This window comes from Schistocerca nitens, chromosome 8 (assembly GCF_023898315.1).
Source record: "Schistocerca nitens isolate TAMUIC-IGC-003100 chromosome 8, iqSchNite1.1, whole genome shotgun sequence".
Classification (NCBI taxonomy): Eukaryota; Metazoa; Arthropoda; class Insecta; order Orthoptera; family Acrididae; genus Schistocerca; species Schistocerca nitens.
This window is the reverse complement of record NC_064621.1, coordinates 440,865,667-440,886,606: the sequence shown is the minus strand read 5'-3', so window position 1 is coordinate 440,886,606 and position 20,940 is coordinate 440,865,667. Positions and strand designations below refer to the sequence as shown.

Here is a 20,940-nt window from a genome sequence, read left to right as displayed (position 1 = left end):
CTTTTAATAAATTTATCAAACACAAAATATCTATTTTTTACTGTATTGACCAAATGCTGTCAAAACTGAAAGCTAAAAAACATTGTTACTTAAGCTGGTCTAACAATCTCTAAGATATTCTTCTATGGTGTAGAAGGAGCTGTCTTTTAAACTCTGTTTAAACTGTGCTTTATCTGAAACCAGTTTTTAATGGTTGCTGGCAATTTATTGAAAATTGTGTTTTCCTGAATATTGGACCCCTGTTTGGACCAAAGTAAGTGATTTTAGGTCTTTAGGTAGATTTTCCTTAATCCTAGGACTGATACTATGTATTGAGCTATTGGAAATAGAGCCATATTGCTTGGAACTGTCATATACTGACAAGCAGCATTTAGAATACCAAGTTCCTTGAACACGTTTCTACTTGATTTTCTTAAATTTACACCACAAATGAGTCTTATTACATATTTTTGCATGCTAAAAACTTTCATTCAGTTTCATGAGTTACCGCAGAATATGATCCCATTCCACGTAATGAAAGTAACCAAAGTACGCAAGTTTTTTTATATATCTCCTGCAGCTGACATCATTCTCCCTGCAAGTGCAGACTTGTTTAGGCACTTCAGTAATTCAGAGCAAGCAATAAAGGAAACCAAAGAAAAATTCGGGGAGAAGAAATAAAAACTTTTGAGGTTTGCTGCTGACATTGTAATTCTGTCAGCATCAGCAAAGGACATGGAAGAGCAGCTGAACAGAATGGACAGTGTCTTGGAAGGAAGATATAATATTAACATTAAGATAAGCAAAACTAGGGTAATGGAATGTAGTCGAATTAAATCAAGTGATGCTGAGAGTCAGAGTAGGAAACAAGACACTTAAAGTATTAGAAGAGTTCTGTTATTTGATCATCAAAATAACTGATGATAGCTGAAGCAGAGAGTATATAAAATGTAGACTGGTAATGGCCAGAAAAGCGTTTATGAAGGGAGATTTGTTAACATCAAATATAGACTTAAGTGTTAGGAAGTTATTTCTGAAAATTATTTTATGGAGTGTAGTCACGTATCGAAGTGAAACATGGACAACAAACAGTTAGGACAAGAAGAGAATAGAAGCTTTTGAAATGTGGTGTTACAGAAGAAAACTGAGGATTTGATGGATAGATAACATAACTAATGAAGAGGTACTGTGTAGAATTGAGGAGAAAATTAATTTGTGGCACAACCTGACTAGAAGAAGAGATCGGTTAGTAGGACACATTCTAAGACATCAAAGGATCACCAATTTAGTACTGGAGGGAAGACGGGTGAGGGGTAAAAATCATAAAGGAAAAATAAAAGATGAATACAGTAAGTAGTTGCAGAAGGATGTAGGCTGCAGTAGTTATTCAGAGACAATGAGGCTTGCATACAAAAAAGTAGCATGGAGAGCTGCATCAAACCAGTCTTCGGACTGAAGTCCACAACAACAACAACAACAACAACAACTTGATATAAAATTGAAACAGGGTAAACATAATTGCTGTACACGAACTAATAAACAGTCACTTTAGGGAACACAGAATAACAAGTACAATGATTTCAGATGAACAAGATGGCTGGATAATGGAACCAGAAAAGGAGGTGATAAGATGGAAACAACAACTGCAGAAACTTTAAAGGGGCCCAGATGAAATTAGGCTAATTGAATACGAGGACATGGTAATATAATAAGTATTAAAATAATTTTAAAAATTCATAATACTGGAAGCCTCTGTACCAGAACACACATTGTAATTAAGTTTTCCTTCAACATTATTATTATTATTATTATTATTATTATTATTATTATATAGGTACTGTCAATTTGGCCCAGTTGTGTAAACAGTAAATATGAGCTAAATGGATTCCCTGCTGGCAATGTTTTCCAAATAACCAAGCCTAAAAATAACCAAGTTCATAAGATTACAAACATTGTCACATAAAGACTACAGCACAAAACACAAACATTACCAAACAGTCAAAGCTTACAAGTTCTGTGTCTCACCTTGAGGCTTGTTGTTAGACAAATGTTCACAAAATAACCAGAACTCATAAAAATCTTCAGGCATTTCAACCAAGAACTTCTGCTTAATAAATTCTTTTACATCACAAGGGGAGGAACTTCCTTTGTCATCCATTTCACTGGAGTCATCTTCGCGAATAATATGCGCTTGAGGAGTATGTGCAGTTTCAACTTCAACACTGCTCGTGGATTGTTGCTCTTTTTTTTCATTTTCACCACCACTAGGCTGAAAAATCACATTAATTTACTACGTGGAGTCAAGCATATGAATGACTAACATAAACTGAAAGCACACAGAAGAAGAACGTAACTTTCCAACAATATTCAAAGCCACCATCAATACACGGTACATGCAAATATTTAATATTTTTTAAAACAGGGTAAATTTAAAACTGTTCATATTTTACTGATAATGAACATGCAAAATGTTGACATCATTGAACTGGCTTTGTTTCATATCCAAAATCGATGTAAGGAGTAAAGGAGACCACTACCCAAAAATAAGAAGCGTTGAGTTGTCAACACACACATGAAAAAGAATTAAAACTTTGCTAGATTCCACACAAAATCTTTTTATGACCTAGTGCGCACGTGCGCACACACAAATATATACACACATGCACCCACAGACATATGGACGCGTGCGCACGCACGTCCACACACGCACCTGAGCGCCCATTTGTGTGCATTGTGCGTCCCACTACATAATGTAGACTGTGTGTGTGTGTGTGTGTGTGTGTGTGTGTGTGTGTGTGTGTCGGGAGGCTACGTATCCATGCATGCATTTGTGTTCTAGCTCATGGAAGGATTTCCTCCAAAAGCTAATGAAGTTTTCATTCTTTCTTGTGTGCCTTCACTCCTGAAATATTTATTCTGCCAGAACTTTGTTTACTATACAAAATAAATTTAATTCACTTCTCAATCACCCCCCCCCCCCCCCCCCACCACCACCACCACCAACACTTTATTTTCAGACACAGATAATTTTCCAGAATGGGATTTTCACTCTGCAGCGGAGTGTGCGCTGATATGAAACTTCCTGGCAGATTAAAACTGTGTGCCCGACCGAGACTCGAACTCGGAACCTTTGCCTTTCGGGGCAAAGGTCCCGAGTTCGAGTCTCGGTAGGGCACACAGTTTTAATCTGCCAGGAAGTTTCACAGATAATTTTACATTTGCAGCCTGCACTCCAAACTAATGAAAACTAAGCTGCTTATAATTTTGTTCTGAACATACCTGGTCGCTGGAAGAATGGGCCGCCACTTCATCTTGACTCTGCTTTACAATGTTGTGCTTATCTGCTTTATGTCTCTTGTTTTGTTGCAAACCATGATGATCCTGAAATAAATTCAGTATTACTGCAAGCAGATCACTTATTATAACATAACTGCACTGATAAATGCAAAATAAAGGATCAAAGACATTTTACTTAGATGGTTGGGGGTGAGGCTGTTTAACAAACTGGTTCACATTGCTTACATTGACTTAGGCTATTCATTTTTTTAATACTGCTACAGCTCCTGTCAGCCACGAGATTCCCTCTTCACATACTGCCAGAAGACAATTCCATGAGAATGCAGGTTTTCAATTAAATTTCACTGAATAACTCTTCTCTATTAGCCAAGTGGTACTATTGCCTTGGAGCAATGTTTCAACAAATTTCCTATTCACTATCTTCATATAAAGATGATGAGGAAGAAACTTGTGGAACTGTTACTTTCATATGATGCTGCCAATCTGAGAAGATTTTATCAGAAATTACTTTTCCTCTCCACCAAACTATTCCATCTACACCAAACAAAGTGCAACAACTAGAAGAGGGATCAACTACAGATAGCTCACTAGTTTGCATTACCAAACATTGGTGTTGATGAACTGAAATAATGTGTATAGCTTTAAACTTGTGCAATCTATCATGCCATTATACTAGAAACTCCGTAGAAGTAGTGGGTCAGAAATGTCTGTGAAGAAATGAATTGTGTATAAAGTTAGAAGTAACAATTTCACTAACGAAGAGAAATACTAAATTATCTGCTACATCCGTGTCAGATTTGTACCAAGACTAACTAAGCCAGTTATTTACTGTTCTCCCAGTGGTGACATGCATGCTCTCAACAATAAATTAATCAAGGTTCAGGATGCAGTTTCTATTCCCAGGTAGAAAAACCTCATTTGCACAGACCTGAATATGAACACAGTGAATCCAGATGGGTTTTTGTGGGACATTATTTACTCAACAACATACACAGTTTTAGAATTTCACCAATGACACACACTGCCACAAGGATAACAAAAGATACAGCACCAGTCATTAATCATATACTAAATGACATAATAAAGGAAGTTGTGTTACTGTTGCAAACAACCTTACTCTTTCGGACTACTACCGCCAAAACTTGTAACAAAACACAATCCTAAAAAAAAAAAAAACAGAAGAGTCTTTGTCAATGCAAAAGGTTTGAAATGACTAAATAGTTAAACATTGAAAAAGAAAAAGGGTACTTAGAAATCAATGTGAATTGGAAGTTTTCATGATTGTTGTATATATCGAAATTTAGATTTCTAGAAATATTCAAGAAAGTATCAAATTCCATAGAATCACAAGAGACAAACAGCTAGGTACTCAAAAGTGACAAGCAAATCCTCTGCGACATAAACACAACTTTTACTACACATACAAACTAAATCTACACCTATAAATCGCAAGCCACCTTATAGCATGTGGCAGAGGGTATTTCTGGTATCACCATCAAAAAACTCTTCCCCATTCCATTTGCGAATTGTGTGTGGGGAGAATGACTGTCGACACACTTCCATATGAGCAGTAATTTCCCTGATTTTCTTGTCAGTTATTTCACGATATCTGTGTTGTGATGTTAAATAATATGATGGCTGGCTCCTTTGAATGTAAGCTCTCAGAATTTCAGTAGTAACCCTCCCTGTGATATGCAATGCCTCTCTTGTAGCATCTGCCACTGGAGACTGTTTAACATCTATGTAATGCTCTCATGCTTATGGAACATGCCACACTTTGTTGGCTCTCCTCTATCTCTTCTATTAACCTGACCTGCAAAGATCCCAGATCGATGAGAACAATACTCAAGAATTGGTCTAACAAGTGTTTTGAAAGCCACTTCATTAAAGGATGAATAGATTCTTCCCATGAATCTCAGCCCGATATTGGCTTTTTCTACAATTAAGTTTTGTAAGATCACTCCACTTTAAATGGTTCCTGAATCACAGACCTTAATCACTAACATCAATTTGCAATGTGATTTTGGAACCTATACTGTGTCTGAACATTACAAATTACCTTTAAGAAAATTATCTATTGACAAATAGCACACATTCAGAAAATATTGTTCTTGTGAAACACAACCAGCTCTTCTGTCACATGAAGTAATCATTGCTATCAACAGGAGATCTCAAACTGATTCAACATCTTAGATTTCCAGATGGATTTTGACACTATTTCTCACAAGTAGCTTCTAATCAAACTGCATTACTAAAGAGTATCATCTCAGTTGTGTGATTGCAATTATGTTTTTCCCATATGAAAGATCACAGTTCATTGTAACTGACGGAAAATTGTCGAGTGAAACAGAAATGGTATCTGGCATTCCCTAATGAAGCATTATAGGCACTCTGCTTTTCTTAATCCGTATAAACTATCCTGGAGACAATCTGAGCAGCTCTATTTACTGTTCTCCCAATGGTGACATGCCTGCTCTCAATGATAAATTAATCAAGGTTCAGGACGCAGTTTCTATTCCCAGGTAGAAAAACCTCATTTGCACAGACCTGAAAATGAACACAATGAATCCAGATGAGTTTTGTGGGACATTGTTTTCAAATGATGCTGTCACTGACCATCTAGTGAAAACATCAAAAAATCAAACAAATTACAAAATGATATATGTAAAAACAAAGATGATGTGACTTACCGAACGAAAGCGCTGGCAGGTCGATAGACACACAAACAAACACAAACACACACACAAAATTCAAGCTTTCGCAACAAACTGTTGCCTCATCAGGAAAGAGGGAAGGAGAGGGAAAGACGAAAGGATGTGGGTTTTAAGGTAGAGGGTAAGGAGTCATTCCAATCCCGGGAGCGGAAAGACTTACCTTAGGGGGGAAAAAAGGACAGGTATACACTCGCACACACGCACATATCCATCCACACATATACAGACACAATCAGACATATTTAAAGACAAAGGGTTTGGGCAGAGATGTCAGTCGAAGTGGAAGTGAAGAGGCAAAGATGATGTTGAATGACAGGTGAGGTATGAGTGGCGGCAACTTGAAATTAGCGGAGATTGAGGCCTGGTGGGTAATGGGAAGAGAGGATATATTGAAGAGCAAGTTCCCATCTCCGGAGTTCGGATAGGTTGGTGTTGGTGGGAAGTATCCAGATAACCCAGATGGTCTAACACTGTGCCAAGATGTGCTGGCCGTGCACCAAGGCATGTTTAGCCACAGGGTGATCCTCATTACCAACAAACACTGTCTGCCTGTGTCCATTCATGCGAATGGACAGTTTGTTGCTGGTCATTCCCACATAGAATGCATCACAGTGTAGGCAGGTCAGTTGGTAAATCACGTGGGTGCTTTCACATGTGGCTCTGCCTTTGATCGTGTACACCTTCCGGGTTACAGGACTGGAGTAGGTGGTGGTGGGAGGGTGCATGGGACAGGTTTTACACCGGGGGCAGTTACAAGGAGAGGAGCCAGAAGGTAGGGAAGGTGGTTTGGGGATTTCATAGGGATGAACTAACAGGTTACGAAGGTTAGGTGGACGGCGGAAAGACACTCTTGGTGGAGTGGGGAGGATTTCATGAAGGATGGATCTCATTTCAGGGCAGGATTTGAGGAAGTCGTATCCCTGCTGGAGAGCCACATTCAGAGTCTGGTCCAGTCCCGGAAAGTATCCTGTCACAAGTGGGGCACTTTTGTGGTTCTTCTGTGGGGGATTCTGGGTTCGAGGGGATGAGGAAGTGGCTCTGGTTATTTGCTTCTGTACCAGGTCGGGAGGGTAGTGGGTTATCTGGATACTTCCCACCAACACCAACCTATCCGAACTCCGGAGATGGGAACTTGCTCTTCAATATATCCTCTCTTCCCATTACCCACCAGGCCTCAATCTCCGCTAATTTCAAGTTGCCGCCACTCATACCTCACCTGTCATTCAACATCATCTTTGCCTCTTCACTTCCACCTCGACTGACATCTCTGCCCAAACCCTTTGTCTTTAAATATGTCTGATTGTGTCTGTATATGTGTGGATGGATATGTGCGTGTGTGCGAGTGTATACCTGTCCTTTTTTCCCCCTAAGGTAAGTCTTTCCACTCCCGGGATTGGAATGACTCCTTACCCTCTCCCTTAAAACCCACATCCTTTCGTCTTTCCCTCTCCTTCCCCTCTTTCCTGATGAGGCAACAGTTTGTTGCGAAAGCTTGAATTTTGTGTGTGTGTTTGTCTTTGTTTGTGTGTCTATCGACCTGCCAGCGCTTTCGTTCGGTAAGTCACATCATCTTTGTTTTTACATATATTTTTCCCACGTGGAATGTTTCCCTCTATTATATTGAATTTACAAAATGATTTAGATAAGATACCTGTGTGGTGCAAAAAGTGGCAATTGCTTCTAAATAATGAAAAGTGTGACATCATCCCCAAGAGTACTAAAAGGAAACCATTACATTTTGGTTACATAATAAATCACACATATCTAAAGGCTGTTAATTCGACTAAATACCTAGGGATAACAATTATGAACAACTTAAATTGAAACAACCACATAGGAAATCTGTAGGGAAGGCAAAGCAAAGACTGTGTTTTATAACAGTATTTTCACAGTTGTTGAAAATAGGCCAGGGATGCCAAGCCTGGTGCAGAGCGGAACCAAAACACTGTTGCATGAGATGCAGCAACATCACCAGCTGGTTTCTACACTGCCATCGGAGGCCCATGGCTTGCAGTGCTGCCGCCACAGCAGAAAGGCTGTACGACCGCAGCAACAATGGGCTACTTGCCACACCCAACTGGCTGCTGCCTTGTTTCAGTGTATGTGTTTATAAGCAGTACATCAGCACGATACTTATGTACATAACCAGTACAAATACCTGCCATTTCTAGCCAAAGTATTAGCTGTTTGGCAGTGCCTACAATGACAGGAGGTTCATGCCAGGTGACAGGGCGACACTGTCCTGTAAGACTCCACCTACTGGTTACTTGGTACATTCCAGCTGATTTGCTACCTCAGGCTCGCATCAGCTGTAGCTGGTCTCCTGCCTTGGAACGCAGAAGTTTTTGTCCAACATGGTGCAGCCACCCACCACCTGCACTTGTGCAGCCAAACTGTTACTGCATAACACTGCTTGCAGGAGCGGGCTCCACTGCCAGAGAACCACAAGAAACACAGCACGCTGCAGAATTTTGTGTCTGCAGGAATGCCCTGTACTGAATCCCAGAGCCATGCCAAGGTGGCACATGTGTCAGCAGTCCTGCTCTGCACTTATCATAAGGCAACCAATGTTTGGAAAATGCCTCAGTGACTACTGACCTCGGTGCCATCAACACAAGCCTCGTCAATGTTACAAGTGTTGCAACTTGAAACTGAATGAAATTTTTGACTACTGATGCCATTCAGATATGCTCTGATGGCCATCCTGACAACAACCTACTACCACGTCCCAAACCTGCTAGTGTAGTGACCAACCACACCGGCGCACTGCAGTTGGTGTCAGAAGTTTTGACTACCACCACTAACAGCAATGTTTGTAGTAACACATAGCATCAAGTCACAGCCAATGTTCACAGTGGAGTATTATTCTCAATCAGTAAGGTGTTCATAGAGCAACTTACTAGGGCACTGCATGCCATGCGCTAAGTCATTATCGGTGGGATGTTCTACACACCACAGCTATGGCCATACTGCTAGGCAGTGTACTGAAACAAAATGGTTAATGATTAGGCATAGGGCATGGGTCAGTATGCTATGGTTATGAGTTTGTAAACTATTGTTTTGTATTACTGATTTTTATATCTGGTTGTGTATTGTGGTTAAAGGTTCCACAATGGCAAGGTCCAGGACATGAGGTATTTTTGGGCACGAAGCAATTCAGTTGTTAATTAATCAGTTACTTCAATTGCCAGCAGATAATACGGAGTTGCATAGGCAACTGGCAGCTAAGAAGGAAAATGAGATATTGCCAAAGCCAGCTAGCCCCTAATACATGAAGCAACCACTATTACTCCCTTTTCTTGCAAATCAACTGAGGATGTTGTGTCCTCCTTGGATGACTCGGAGGTAGCAGCAAATATTGTAGGTTGGGTGGATAGTCAGCTATTGCAAATGACATACCTGAGATTGATAGAAGAGAGAAAATATTTTGTGAGATGTACAGATGGTATAAAAAATGGACACAAGTTTGAGGATTTAAAACAAGGCCTCCAGTAATGCTACAAAAAATGGAATAGCACAAGGTTGGTTTATCTGTGACCAGTTAAGTAGAATAGCGAAAAACACAATGAGATGGTTGAAAGTTTTTCTCATAGAATATGGAAAGTTAATGCACAGACTTATGAGCTGGGTGACAGTGACCAAGTAAATAGGATTAAACTGCAAGAAGCCAAGCACAGGGAATTAGACACCTTTCTGAGGGGGCTGCCACCAGACATATCTACAGGGGTTTGGTTGGTTGGTTTAAGAGGGGGGAAGGGACCAAACTACAAGGTCATCGGCCCCTTGTTCCAAAGGAAACAATGCCACAAGGGTGAAAATACGACAATGAGAATTACAGCACAAAACAGAATGAAAGGAAAAACCACAACAACAACTGAAGGGTAACTGGACAAGAAGGGTCAAGAAAACCACAAAGACGCAAGAAACAGGTAAAAGGATTTAAAACTAGAAAGCATGTTTTACCATGGCTGGCTAACCATGAGGATAAAAAGGAAAAGCCAGTCACTCTGCTACACATTAAAACCTCCACCCTGAAAGCACTAGGGTGGAGGACACACAGGGACAGAGGACATGTGTTAAAACTTAGAGCAAATGATAAAACTCATCCTCACGAATAAAATGTAAAACTAAAGCTGCTGTTGAGGTATTGTCACCCAACACTGAAAGTAGGGTGCTGGGAAAGTTAAAAGTCCGCCAAAGATCGGCTAAAAGTGGGCAGTCCAGCAAGAGATGGACGACCGTCATTCATGAGCCACAGCAACACCGAGGTGGGTCCTCATGATGGAGGAGGTAACCATGTGTCGGCCGTGCATGGCCAATGTGGAGCCGACAGAGAACCACAGAGTCCTGGCGAGAGGCACACACAGGGGTCTTCCACACATTCATAGTATCCTTAATGGCACGCAGCTTGTTGTGCGTACTGAGGTTATGCCATTCCGTCTCCCAAAGCCGCAAAACCTTGCGGCTTAATACTGAATGCAGGTCAGTTTCAGAGAAGCCAATATCCATAAGCGGTATCCGCGTAGCCTGTTTGGCCAGCCTGTCGGCAAGTTCGTTGCCTGGGATTCCGACGTGACCTGGGGTCCAGACAAACATCACTGAACAACTGGACCATTCCAGGGCATAGATAGACTCCTGGATGCTTGCTACCAAAGGATGACGAGGTTAGCACTGGTTGATAGCTTGTAGGCTGCTCAAAGAGTCAGTTCACAGGAGAAATGACTCATGTGGGCATGAGCAGATGTGCTCAAGAGCATGAGATATGGCAGGCAGCTCTGCAGTGAAAACACTGCACCCATCTGGTGAGGAGTGCTGTTATATATGTCCTCCATGAACACAGACAAAGCCAACGGGACTATCAGCCATCGAGCCATCGGTGTAAACCACTTCATGGCCCTGGTACATGTTGAGAATTGAGAGGAAGTGACAGCGGAGAGTTGCAGGGTTAAATGAGTCCTTAGGGCCACGTGAAAGGTCCAGGCAAAGCCGCGGCCTAGGTGTGCACCATGGAGGTGTTCGTGAACAAACCTCAAGTATAGGTGGTAAAGGCAAGGACACCAGTTCGGAGAGAAAGGATCACACACGAACTGCAATTAAAAGCCCTGACCTGGCCTGCCGATGAGGGAAATGAACCGTCATGGGCGGGAAAAGGAGACGGTAATTTGGATGCACAGGGGAACTACAAACGTGTGCAACATAACAGGAGAGCAATTGTGCATGCCTAACCTGCAATGGCGGGACTCCAGCCTCCACCAGGACGCTGGTCACTGGACTCGTCCTAAAAGCTCCTGTCGCTAGGCGAACATGACAGTGGTGCATTGGGTCGAGTAAACGCAACACTGAGGGTGCTGCCAAACCATAAACCAGACTCCCACAGTCAAGGCAGGATTGTACAAGGGCTCTGTAGAGCTGCAGCATAGAACGATCTGCATCCTAGTTGGTGTTGCTCAGGCAGTAAAAGGCATTGAGGTGCTGCCAGCTCTTCCACTTAAGCTGATGGAGGTGAGGAAGCCAAGTCAATTGGGCTTCGAAAACCAGTCCTAAGAATTGATATGTCTCCACTACGGTGAGTAGATCATCATTAAGGTAAAGTTCTGGTTCCGGATGAACGATACAATGCTGACAGAAGTGCATAACACGTGACTTTGCTGCCGAACACTGGCAGTAGCCCACGACTGCGCCTTGTGGATGGCTCCCTGTAGGTGCCGCTCAGCAACACCAGTACTGGTGGAGAAGTATGAAATGCAGAAGTCGTTTGCATACAGAGAAGGTGAGACAGATGACCCTACAGCTGCTGCTAAACCATTAATGGCCACTAAAAATAGAGATACACTCAAACTGAGCCCTGCGGCACCCCATTCTCTTCGATATGGGGCGAACTATGGGTGGCACCAACTTGGACACGGAAAGTACAAAGCGACAGGAAATTGTGGATAAAAATTGGGAGCAGGCCTCGGAGACCCCACTCGTATAATGTGGCAAGGATATGATGTTGCCAGGTCATGTCTTATGCTTTTCGTAAATCAAAAAAGACGGCAATCAGGTGTTGGCATCTGGAAAGGCTGTTTGGATGGCAGACTTGATGAACACAAGATTATCAGTGACAGAATGCCTTTGGCAGAAGCCGCCCTGACATGGAGCCAGTAGGCCATGTGACTCCAGGACCCAACCCAACTGCTGACACACCATACGTTCCAGCAGCTTACAAAGAACGTTGGTGAGGCTGACGGGCTGACAGCTCTACACATGAAGCGGGTTTTTACCGGGTTTGAGAACTGGAATGATGGTGCTCTCCCGCCATTGCGATGGAAAGATGCCATAACACCAGATCCGGTTGAAGATGACGAGGCGATGTCGCTTGTAGTCAGATGAGAGTTGTTTAATCATCTGACTGTGGATCCTATCTGGCCCAGGATCTGTGTCTGGGCAATGTGTAAGGGCACTGAGGAGCTCCAACTCTGTAAATGGGGTGTTATAGGGTTCACTGTGGCTTGTAGCAGATGAGAGGACTTTCCTTTCCATCCCCCGTTTGAGGGTGCAAAAGGCTGGGGTATAGTTCTCCGGCACAGATGCTTGGCATAGTGCTCAAAAAGTGCTCAGCAATCGCGTTTGCATCAGTAGATAACACGCCATTGATGTTAATGCCAGGGACACCTGCTGGGGTCTGGTAACCAAAAAGACGTCTGATCGTCCAGACTTGGAAAGGTGATGTATGGCACACAAAGGTAGAGACATACCCCTCCCAACACTCCTGTTTCTGTATTTTGATAAACTGGCAAATGCGGGCATGGAGCCGCTTAAAGGCTATGAGGTGCTCCAGGGAAGGGTGCCACTTATGGTGCTGTACATCTCGCCAATGCTCCTCAACTGCCTCAGCGACTTCTGGTGACCACCAAGGGATCACCTTTCTCCGGGGGCACACTAAAGGGTGAAGGATCGCGTTTTCTGCCGCTTTAATGATTGCTGTAGTCATCTGCTCAACCATCACATCGATGTTACCGTGTGGAGGAGTGTCAACGGTGACCGCAGAGGTGAAAGTTTCCCAATCTGCCTTGTTTAAAGCCCACCTGGGCAGGCATCCATGGGCCTGACGCCAGGGCAGTGATAGGAAGATGGGGAAGGGGTCACTACCGCACAGGTTGTCATGTGCTCTCCAGTGGATACATGGGAGAAGTCCTGGGCTGAAAATGGATAAATCAATGGCCAAGTAACTACCACGAGCCACACTGAAATATCTGGCGGCCCCAGTATTTAAGAGGCAGAGGTTAAATTGAGACAGTAAAGTTTCAACATCTCTGCCTCAGCCAGTAAGCATAGTACCACCCCACAAGGGGTTACGGGTGTTGAAATCTCCAAAAAATAGGAAAGGTTTAGGGAGTTGATCAATCAGTGCAGCTTATACATTCAGGGGTGCTGCACCATCTGGAGGAAGTTATACATTGCAGACAGTTATTTCCTGCGTCCTTATTCTGACAGCCACAGCTTCAAGAGGAGTTTGAAGGGACACAGTTTCACTACAGACTGAGTTTAGGACATAAACGCAAACACCACCTGATACTCGATTATAGTCACTATTGTTCCTGTAATATCCCTTATAGCCTTGGAGGGCAGGGGTTCCCACTGCCGGGAACCAGGTTTCCTGGAGGGCAACGCAGAAAGTAGGTGTAAAGCTTAACAGTTGCCGTAGCTCAGCCAGGCGGTGGGAAAAACGGAAGCAATTCCACTGGAGGATGTCGTCGTCATGATATTCGGAAGGCATGGAACATTCATTCAATGAGGCAGTTTATACCTCAGGGTCACCTGAAACCACCGACTTATTGTCTGAACAGTCTATGTCCATTGCGTCCGAGTGTCTGGCGAGATCTAGGTCCTCAGCGGATGCCAGAATCTCCACCTTATCCCCAGACACAGAGCTAGTAAGTAGTGATGGTGTGGGTACCACCACATTTTCCTTGCTCTTAGGGTTCTTCTTCTTGGACTTTTGTCACTGCTCCTTGGGTTTCTCTGGCTGGGAGGGCTTCACTGACTCAGTCTCCGGGACTGAGAATGATCGTGAAGCCCTACAACCAGCTGCTTTTGGGCATTTCAGCCACTGACAGGCATCATCCTTCCCACTAGCAGAAACCTGAGAAGGGAGGGACCATTTTGTGGTGCGGGAGCAACAGAGGGGGGGGGGGGGGGGGGGGAGTGCCCCCCCCCACCATCAAGGGGGCAGGTGTAGCCTTCTGGCTCTGAAAGCCGACTGGAATTCATGGCACTGATGGGAGCTACAACTGTTCTCTTAGCAGCAGCGTATGAGGAGGTCATAGCCAGAGGATGTAGGTGCTCATATTTTCTCTTAGCCTCAGTGTAGATCAGTCAGTCCAGGGTCTTATATTTCATGATTTTCCTCTCTTTCTCTAAAATCCTGCAGTCTGGCAAGCAAGGTGAATGATGACACAGACGGGAGGTGGGGCACATGGATTATTGGGGTGTGATGGACGTCCACCATCTTGATAGGTGATGCTGGAAGTACAGCGGGATGACATATGGCTGAACTTGCAGCACTTAAAGCACCGCATTTGGGGAGGGATATATGGCTTGACATCACTACGGTAGACCGTCACCTTGACCTTCTCGGGTAAAGTGCCACCTGATTCCTCGGACCCTGATGGACGCGCCGCACAAAATGAACACCTTGCTGCTCTAAACTAGTGCGCAGCTCATTGTCGGCTGGCAAAAGAAGGTCCCTGGACCATATTTAAGCTCTTATGTAGCGTGATGGTAACAGAAACATTCCCCAACTTGTTACAAGCAAGTAGAGTGCATGACTGCGCAGAGGATGCTGTTTTGATCAAGACTGATCCAGATTGAATTTTGGACAAGCCCTCCACCTCCCCAAACCTGTCCTCTAAATGCTCTACAAAATAACTGTGGCTTCATCAAATCAGAAGAGTCCCCATCAGTTCTCGTACATATGAGATACCGGGCTGAATAAGGTTCGGTGCCATCCTTAGCCTGGCGTTCATCCCATGGTGTGGCTAGAGAGGGAAATGATTTAGGGTCGTATTTTCTTGCATTGTACTGAGACTTGGAACGCTTAGAGACTACTGGTGTTTGATCACCAGCAAGTGATGACGTGGTACGCTTCATTGCGCGTCATCCACCCTGATGCCACCCACTCCAACCACGAGTGCTCCTCACAGACGCCACCCAGCCGCAGCAAAGGCCACCTGGCAGGATGGCCATTGCTGGGAGTCCCGATGCCCCAGGATGACAGGCATCTACTCCTTGGCATTCGTGGGGAGTTAACGGCGCAGACATCAGCAGAGCGATGCCTTTGTTGTCAGGGGACTACAACCAACAGGGTACACAGCAGGTCTCACCACAACGGACTGGCTATCGTGCTGTATATGAGGTGCAATGAAGTCCATGGTCATCATCGGCACAAAAAGCGACACTGCATAGTGCATGGTGGAAAACGCATCCAGGAAGGCATCCACGCCCAAGAGATGGAGAATGAGCTGGACTGCAGTGCGATGATGAGAAAGTGGGCTAAAGATTTCAAGGCATGATGGACACAATGCACCCTGTAAGGCACCCTTCCCCAATTGGCTCGGTCTTCGGGAAAATTTTGAAAAATGGAGGTTAAACCCTACAGGGGACCATCACATAAAGGCCAAAACATGAGACTCCTTTTAGTCGCCTCTTATGACAGGCAGGAATACCTTGGGCAGGGGGCTACAGGGGTTTGGATATATATCTCCTTTATGCCGCTGTTAGGTTGACTACAGAGTTAGAGGAGAATGATGTACCAACAGGGGTCTGTTTTCTGCTGATATAAAGTGTTATTGGTATGGATGATCAGAGCACGTCTAGAGGTGATGTTGTCAGCCAAAGATGAAAAGTGTTGTGCGACTGGACACTGACAACAAGACTGTAGGGGCAACAGACAATGTAGGAACAGGGGAAATAAGCAAATGTTAAATATAAATGGGAAACCCAAATCTACTTATGCAGAGACGGAGTGTGGTGATGTAGTAGGAATAGTGAGAGGCAAGAAATATAAATTTATGTTGGACACAAGGGTACATATGTCAATGGTAAGTTTGGACCTCATAGGGAGGAGGCAATTAAACCCACCAGGCTATAGTTTGCATGGTGTGGGGGACAGTGATGTGGAATCATTAAGTTCAGCAATTTTGAGGTTTCATTTTAGGGCACAGCAATTTCAGCACTATGTAGAAGTAGTGCCTCATGTACACAAAGGTTACAGCACAATTTTGGGGGACTTTCTGTTCAAACATCATGCCAAAATTGACCTTTGGCAATGCATGGTGCAACTTAGAGAAACAATGTCAGCTGACAAATATCCTAAGGCTTAATTCGCAAGATTTAAAGCCAGAAGGCACTGGGAAGTTATCTTGGGTGAGTGCAGAACTGGAGTTTACTGTAGATGTGGGTATTGAACACTTACTGGAGAGAGATGACAGGAGGGTAGTACCCGTCAGTTTGGATAATTTTGGCACCAATGAGGTAAAGGTGACCAAGAGGCTGATGGTAGAGAATTCGGGCATTCTAGATGACAACAATTGGGACATGTCAAGAGAACCATCGTCATACACAAACTGTCATTAGAACTGCTACTTATGAATGTGGTGCATCTAAAATAAGGAATGAGGTTGGAAATGGAAAAGCTGTTACTGGAATTCAAGAACCTATTTAATCCTCAGGGCCCACTGCCTGCAACAGATATAATGCAACACAGAACGCCAATTGGGCACGAAGCAGCGAAACATCGTAAACCATACAGAACACCTTGGCATTTACAGCCAGTTATTGAGGACTTCATTAAACAGTAGCTAGCCAATGGAATAATAGAAGAGAACACTAGTCCTTGGGGGACAGCTGTCTTGGTTATGCCCAAAAGATCAGCTAACAGTTCAAAAAGTATAGGTTCTGTTGTGACTACCAACATCTAAATCGTAAGGTGGTAACAGATGTGTAACTGATACTCAATATCATGGAGACCATCTACAATTTGGGGCAGCACCAGCACTTTGCTACAAGAGATTTAAGGAGTGCATATTGTCAGTTGAATGTGGTTCCAGAGGACTGACCAATGATGGCATTCTCAGTTTCCTGGTGTCATTACAAAGGGTCAACCGAAGCATCCGATCCCACCCGTCGGCTTTGACCTGTGACATAAGGCTGTTGTGGTGTGCGACATCACGACAGCGCGGAATTTAGTTTGTGAGTGGCGTGTTTGTAGGTGTCATTTTGATGTGATCGGTGGTGCTCTCTGGTGGTGAGTTAGGTGATGCTTCTGGTTTAGTTTGCATGTGTGGCATGTTTATAGGTGGTGTATTGTTGCGATTGGTGGTTATGGGGTTCATTTGCATGATAGCACTGTACGTGTGTGGTATCGGGACTGTGCTTCCAGCAGAATATTTTTCAGTGAGTTAACGATTTTAGTTTTGTTATTTCGACATTATTGTAGATTTTTTCTGTTCGTCGTGTGTGAATTTTGGTAAATTGCTTTTTTTATGCCTTTGTTAGGTATGGGTATGACTGACAAGGTCAACAGTTTTCGGTTGTCGGCAATGATGGGGGGCAGTGCATTGTCTCTAATAAAATTTCTTCAACTATTCGGATTTTTGGATGAAGTCATGAAGTGTTCAGTATGTCGTGAAGAAATGAGGCTTACTAAAGTTCCGGCATCTCGGACCAGGGACGGCTGTATGTGGAGATGTCATAAGGATAATAGGTCAGGGGAAGTGTTCGATTCCAATATTGTTGGTTTGTTGTGTTTTTTGAGGTAGTGACGATTGTGTACGTGGTTGTAGTTTTGGGTTTTATGATTTGGTACCAGTAGTTTCTGTTGACCTATATAGGTTAAGGGAAGTGTTTGATTCCAATTTGTGGGATCGGGAGCTGATGTTGAGCTATATAGGTCAAGGGATGTGTTCGATTCCAATTTGTGGGTTTGGGAGCTGCTGTTGAGCTATATAGGTCAAGGGAAGTGTCCAATTCCAGAGGATATTGTGTTTAGTGGAATTTGGGGAGTTTTGTGTTGTCGGTTTTTTTTCATCGTTTTGTGTGGTTTGGTATGGTGGTGTGTGTCTAAATTTGTTTATATTTACTTTGTCCCCGACCCAAAAACCCTCAATTTCCCATGTTTGTCCCGTTAGTTTCATTAGTTTTTTTGTGGAACATTTGTGTGGTGGTTTTTCAATGTATTTTCGTGTTTGTGGTCATGTTTACGTAATGACGTCCTAGACGCCATATTGGGGTCGTAGTGTATGGTCATTTCCGCCATATTTGTGACGTCATGGGTCAAAGCAGACGGGTGGAATCGGACGCTTCTGTATTTCCTACCAATACCAAAAGATTCAATTTGGATTAAAAAATTTGCTAGGAACATTTCAGCAGTTGTTGGATGGGTTTGAAACCTTGGCAACATATGATGTACCTCAACAATATAATTGTGTTCTCAAAGGATATGAAGGAGCATGTGCAATGATTGAAGGAAATTTTTAGAAGGTTAAGCGCTTCACGTCTACTGTTAAGCACTGAGAAGTGACATTTTGCTCTGAAGGAAGTTAGTGATTTGGGGCATATAATTACTCAAGACGGGGGGAAGATATACTCGAGGCTAACACAAGTAGTACAGGATTTCCAGACTCCTAAGCAAGCAAGAAGTTAAATCACTTTTGGGGTTGGCCAATCAATAAAGAAAATTCATGAAAGGGTTCACAAATGTTGCATGGCCACTTAAACAACTACTACAAAAAGAAAGAAATGAAACTAGAATTAATGAAAAGCTATACTTGAGGGGTTGAAAAGCTTTAATAAGTCCAGTGTTGGTTTTTCCAGAATATGAGAAAGAGCTTTTTACTATCATGTGAAGCTTTCAACCACGCATTGAGGTGTCTTTTGAGTCAAGTAATAGATAGTGTGGAGCAACCTGTGTCTTACACTTCTTGGCAGCTGAATAATGCAGAAAGGAATTGCTCCACAATGAAGGAGATACTAAGTGTAATATACCATTTGTATGGTAAGAAGTTCAGGGTGGTAACCAACCAAGCCACATTGAAATGGTTGTTGAGGTTGAAAGACCCTTCAAGCAGACTCACTAGGTAGGCATTGAGACAGAGAGAGTTTGACCATGAGGCCATTTGTAAGTCGGGCAAGAAACACAGGAATGTGGGCAGTCAAAGCAGGAAGGGTACAGTAGTGCAATCACTGACTTACAGTGTTGCAGAGTGGCAGACACCACAAACTGCTGATGCCAAATACAAGCTGTACACAACACAGGCACACTTCATTGTGCACATCTGCCTGTTATGTAGGTCAACTAAGTTGGGTCAATGCATGGTAGTATCTGCTAAGCTGAGAAGAGAGGTGTTGAAGGAAGAGCGCGACCATATGCTATCTGGGAACAGGGGTCGAAGGGCAATGAATCAAAGGATTGTGAAGTAATACTGATGGAAAAGAAGGAAAGAAAATGTATACCAGTATGTAAAAAATTTTGTACCATGTGCAAAATGAGCAGATACAAACCATCAGCAAGTACCATTACAAACATAACCAGAGGCAGCTAAACCTTCTCATACAACCTGTATATTGTGTTTGCATCACTGCTTGATCTCTTTCCATCCTCTAAATTTTTTCTTTCCCTTTGGTATTGTACAAATGACAATCTTTTTCTCTATGCTGTTGCAAGTGGCATTCAAAACTAAGTCAATTCTCTGGAGTCTGTTCTATCTCTTTTTGTTAGTTTTAAAGTTCCATATGCACTCTCCTGACTCATTTAACATTGTCAGTTCCACAATTTGCTGCCTTATCTAGTTCATTATCACATTGTTCACAATATCTTAGATAAAATATGAACTCTAAATATAAACATTAGCTATTGCCATGCTGTGGCTACATGCCATGGCTGTGCAGAAAAATTGTTTCCTTTCATCTGTCAGCATCGCCATAGTTAGCTGCATCTGTGTTTTGAAACAATCCTGCCACCCATTAGTATCCACCAATATTGTTGGAATTCCATATGTATGTGGTTTTTGACTTGGTTATTACCCGAATGCTTATTAAAGAAAGTAACAACACATGGAGTATTAAATGAAATCTGTGGCTGGACTGAGGATTTGTTGGAAGTGAGGGGGCACAGTATTATCTCATATGGAGAGTCAATGGTAGATGACTGCCTTCACACAGGGAAGTGAGCTGGGACCTTTGTATTCCAGTTCTATATTAATAACCTGGCATATAATATTAATAATCACTTCAGACTTTATGCATATGCAGTTACTTAAAATAATGCATTGTTGTGAGCTTCAGTTTGAAGACTGGTATGATAAGATCTCCACACTAAGTCCATCCTCTGCAAGGACCTTCATCTCTGCATACTTATTGCAATTTACAGCCATTTGAACCTGCTTACAGTAGTCATGCTTTGGTCTCCCCTGTTAATTTTTAGCCCTGCTCAGCTTCCTCTGTTACTAAAGCTACAATATCTTGTCTCCAGTTGAGTCCTATCAATCACTCGCACTTTTGAATGAATTTATGACCTACATTTCTCCCCCCCCCCCCCAAAAAAAAGTCCATTTAGTACCTCACAAAAATTGTCAGAGCTACCCTTCTAATTTCCGGCATTCTTCTGTCAGCACCACATTTCAAAAGCTTCTATTCTGTTCTACTCTGTAACTTCATCATCCATGATTCACTTCCATACGAAGCTACACTCCAAATGCCTTCAGAAAAGATTTCTTGGGGCTTAAAATCATATTCATTATTAAGAAATTTCTCGTTTTCAGAAATGCTTTTCTTGCTATTGTCATTCTTCATTTTATACCCTCACCACCAGTTATTTTTCTGCACAAATAACAAAGCTCATCTGCTTCTTTTAGCATCATTTCCTAATCTAATTCTCTCAGTACAACCTGATTTAAATACACCACATTCC

The 20,940-nt window shown here is 42.9% G+C and overlaps 1 protein-coding gene across 1 annotated transcript in view; it reads right to left on the bottom strand.

The window, feature by feature from the left end:
- Window positions 1–20,940, bottom strand: part of LOC126199385 (histone PARylation factor 1) — a 107,102-nt gene that overhangs the window by 83,215 nt on the left and 2,947 nt on the right. The window contains exons 2-3 of the mRNA XM_049936304.1: window positions 3,259–3,360; window positions 2,005–2,248 (exon numbers count right to left, since the gene is read on the bottom strand). Of these exons, the coding sequence (XP_049792261.1) occupies window positions 2,005–2,248; window positions 3,259–3,360 (346 nt within the window). The remainder of the gene's footprint in view (window positions 1–2,004; window positions 2,249–3,258; window positions 3,361–20,940) is intronic.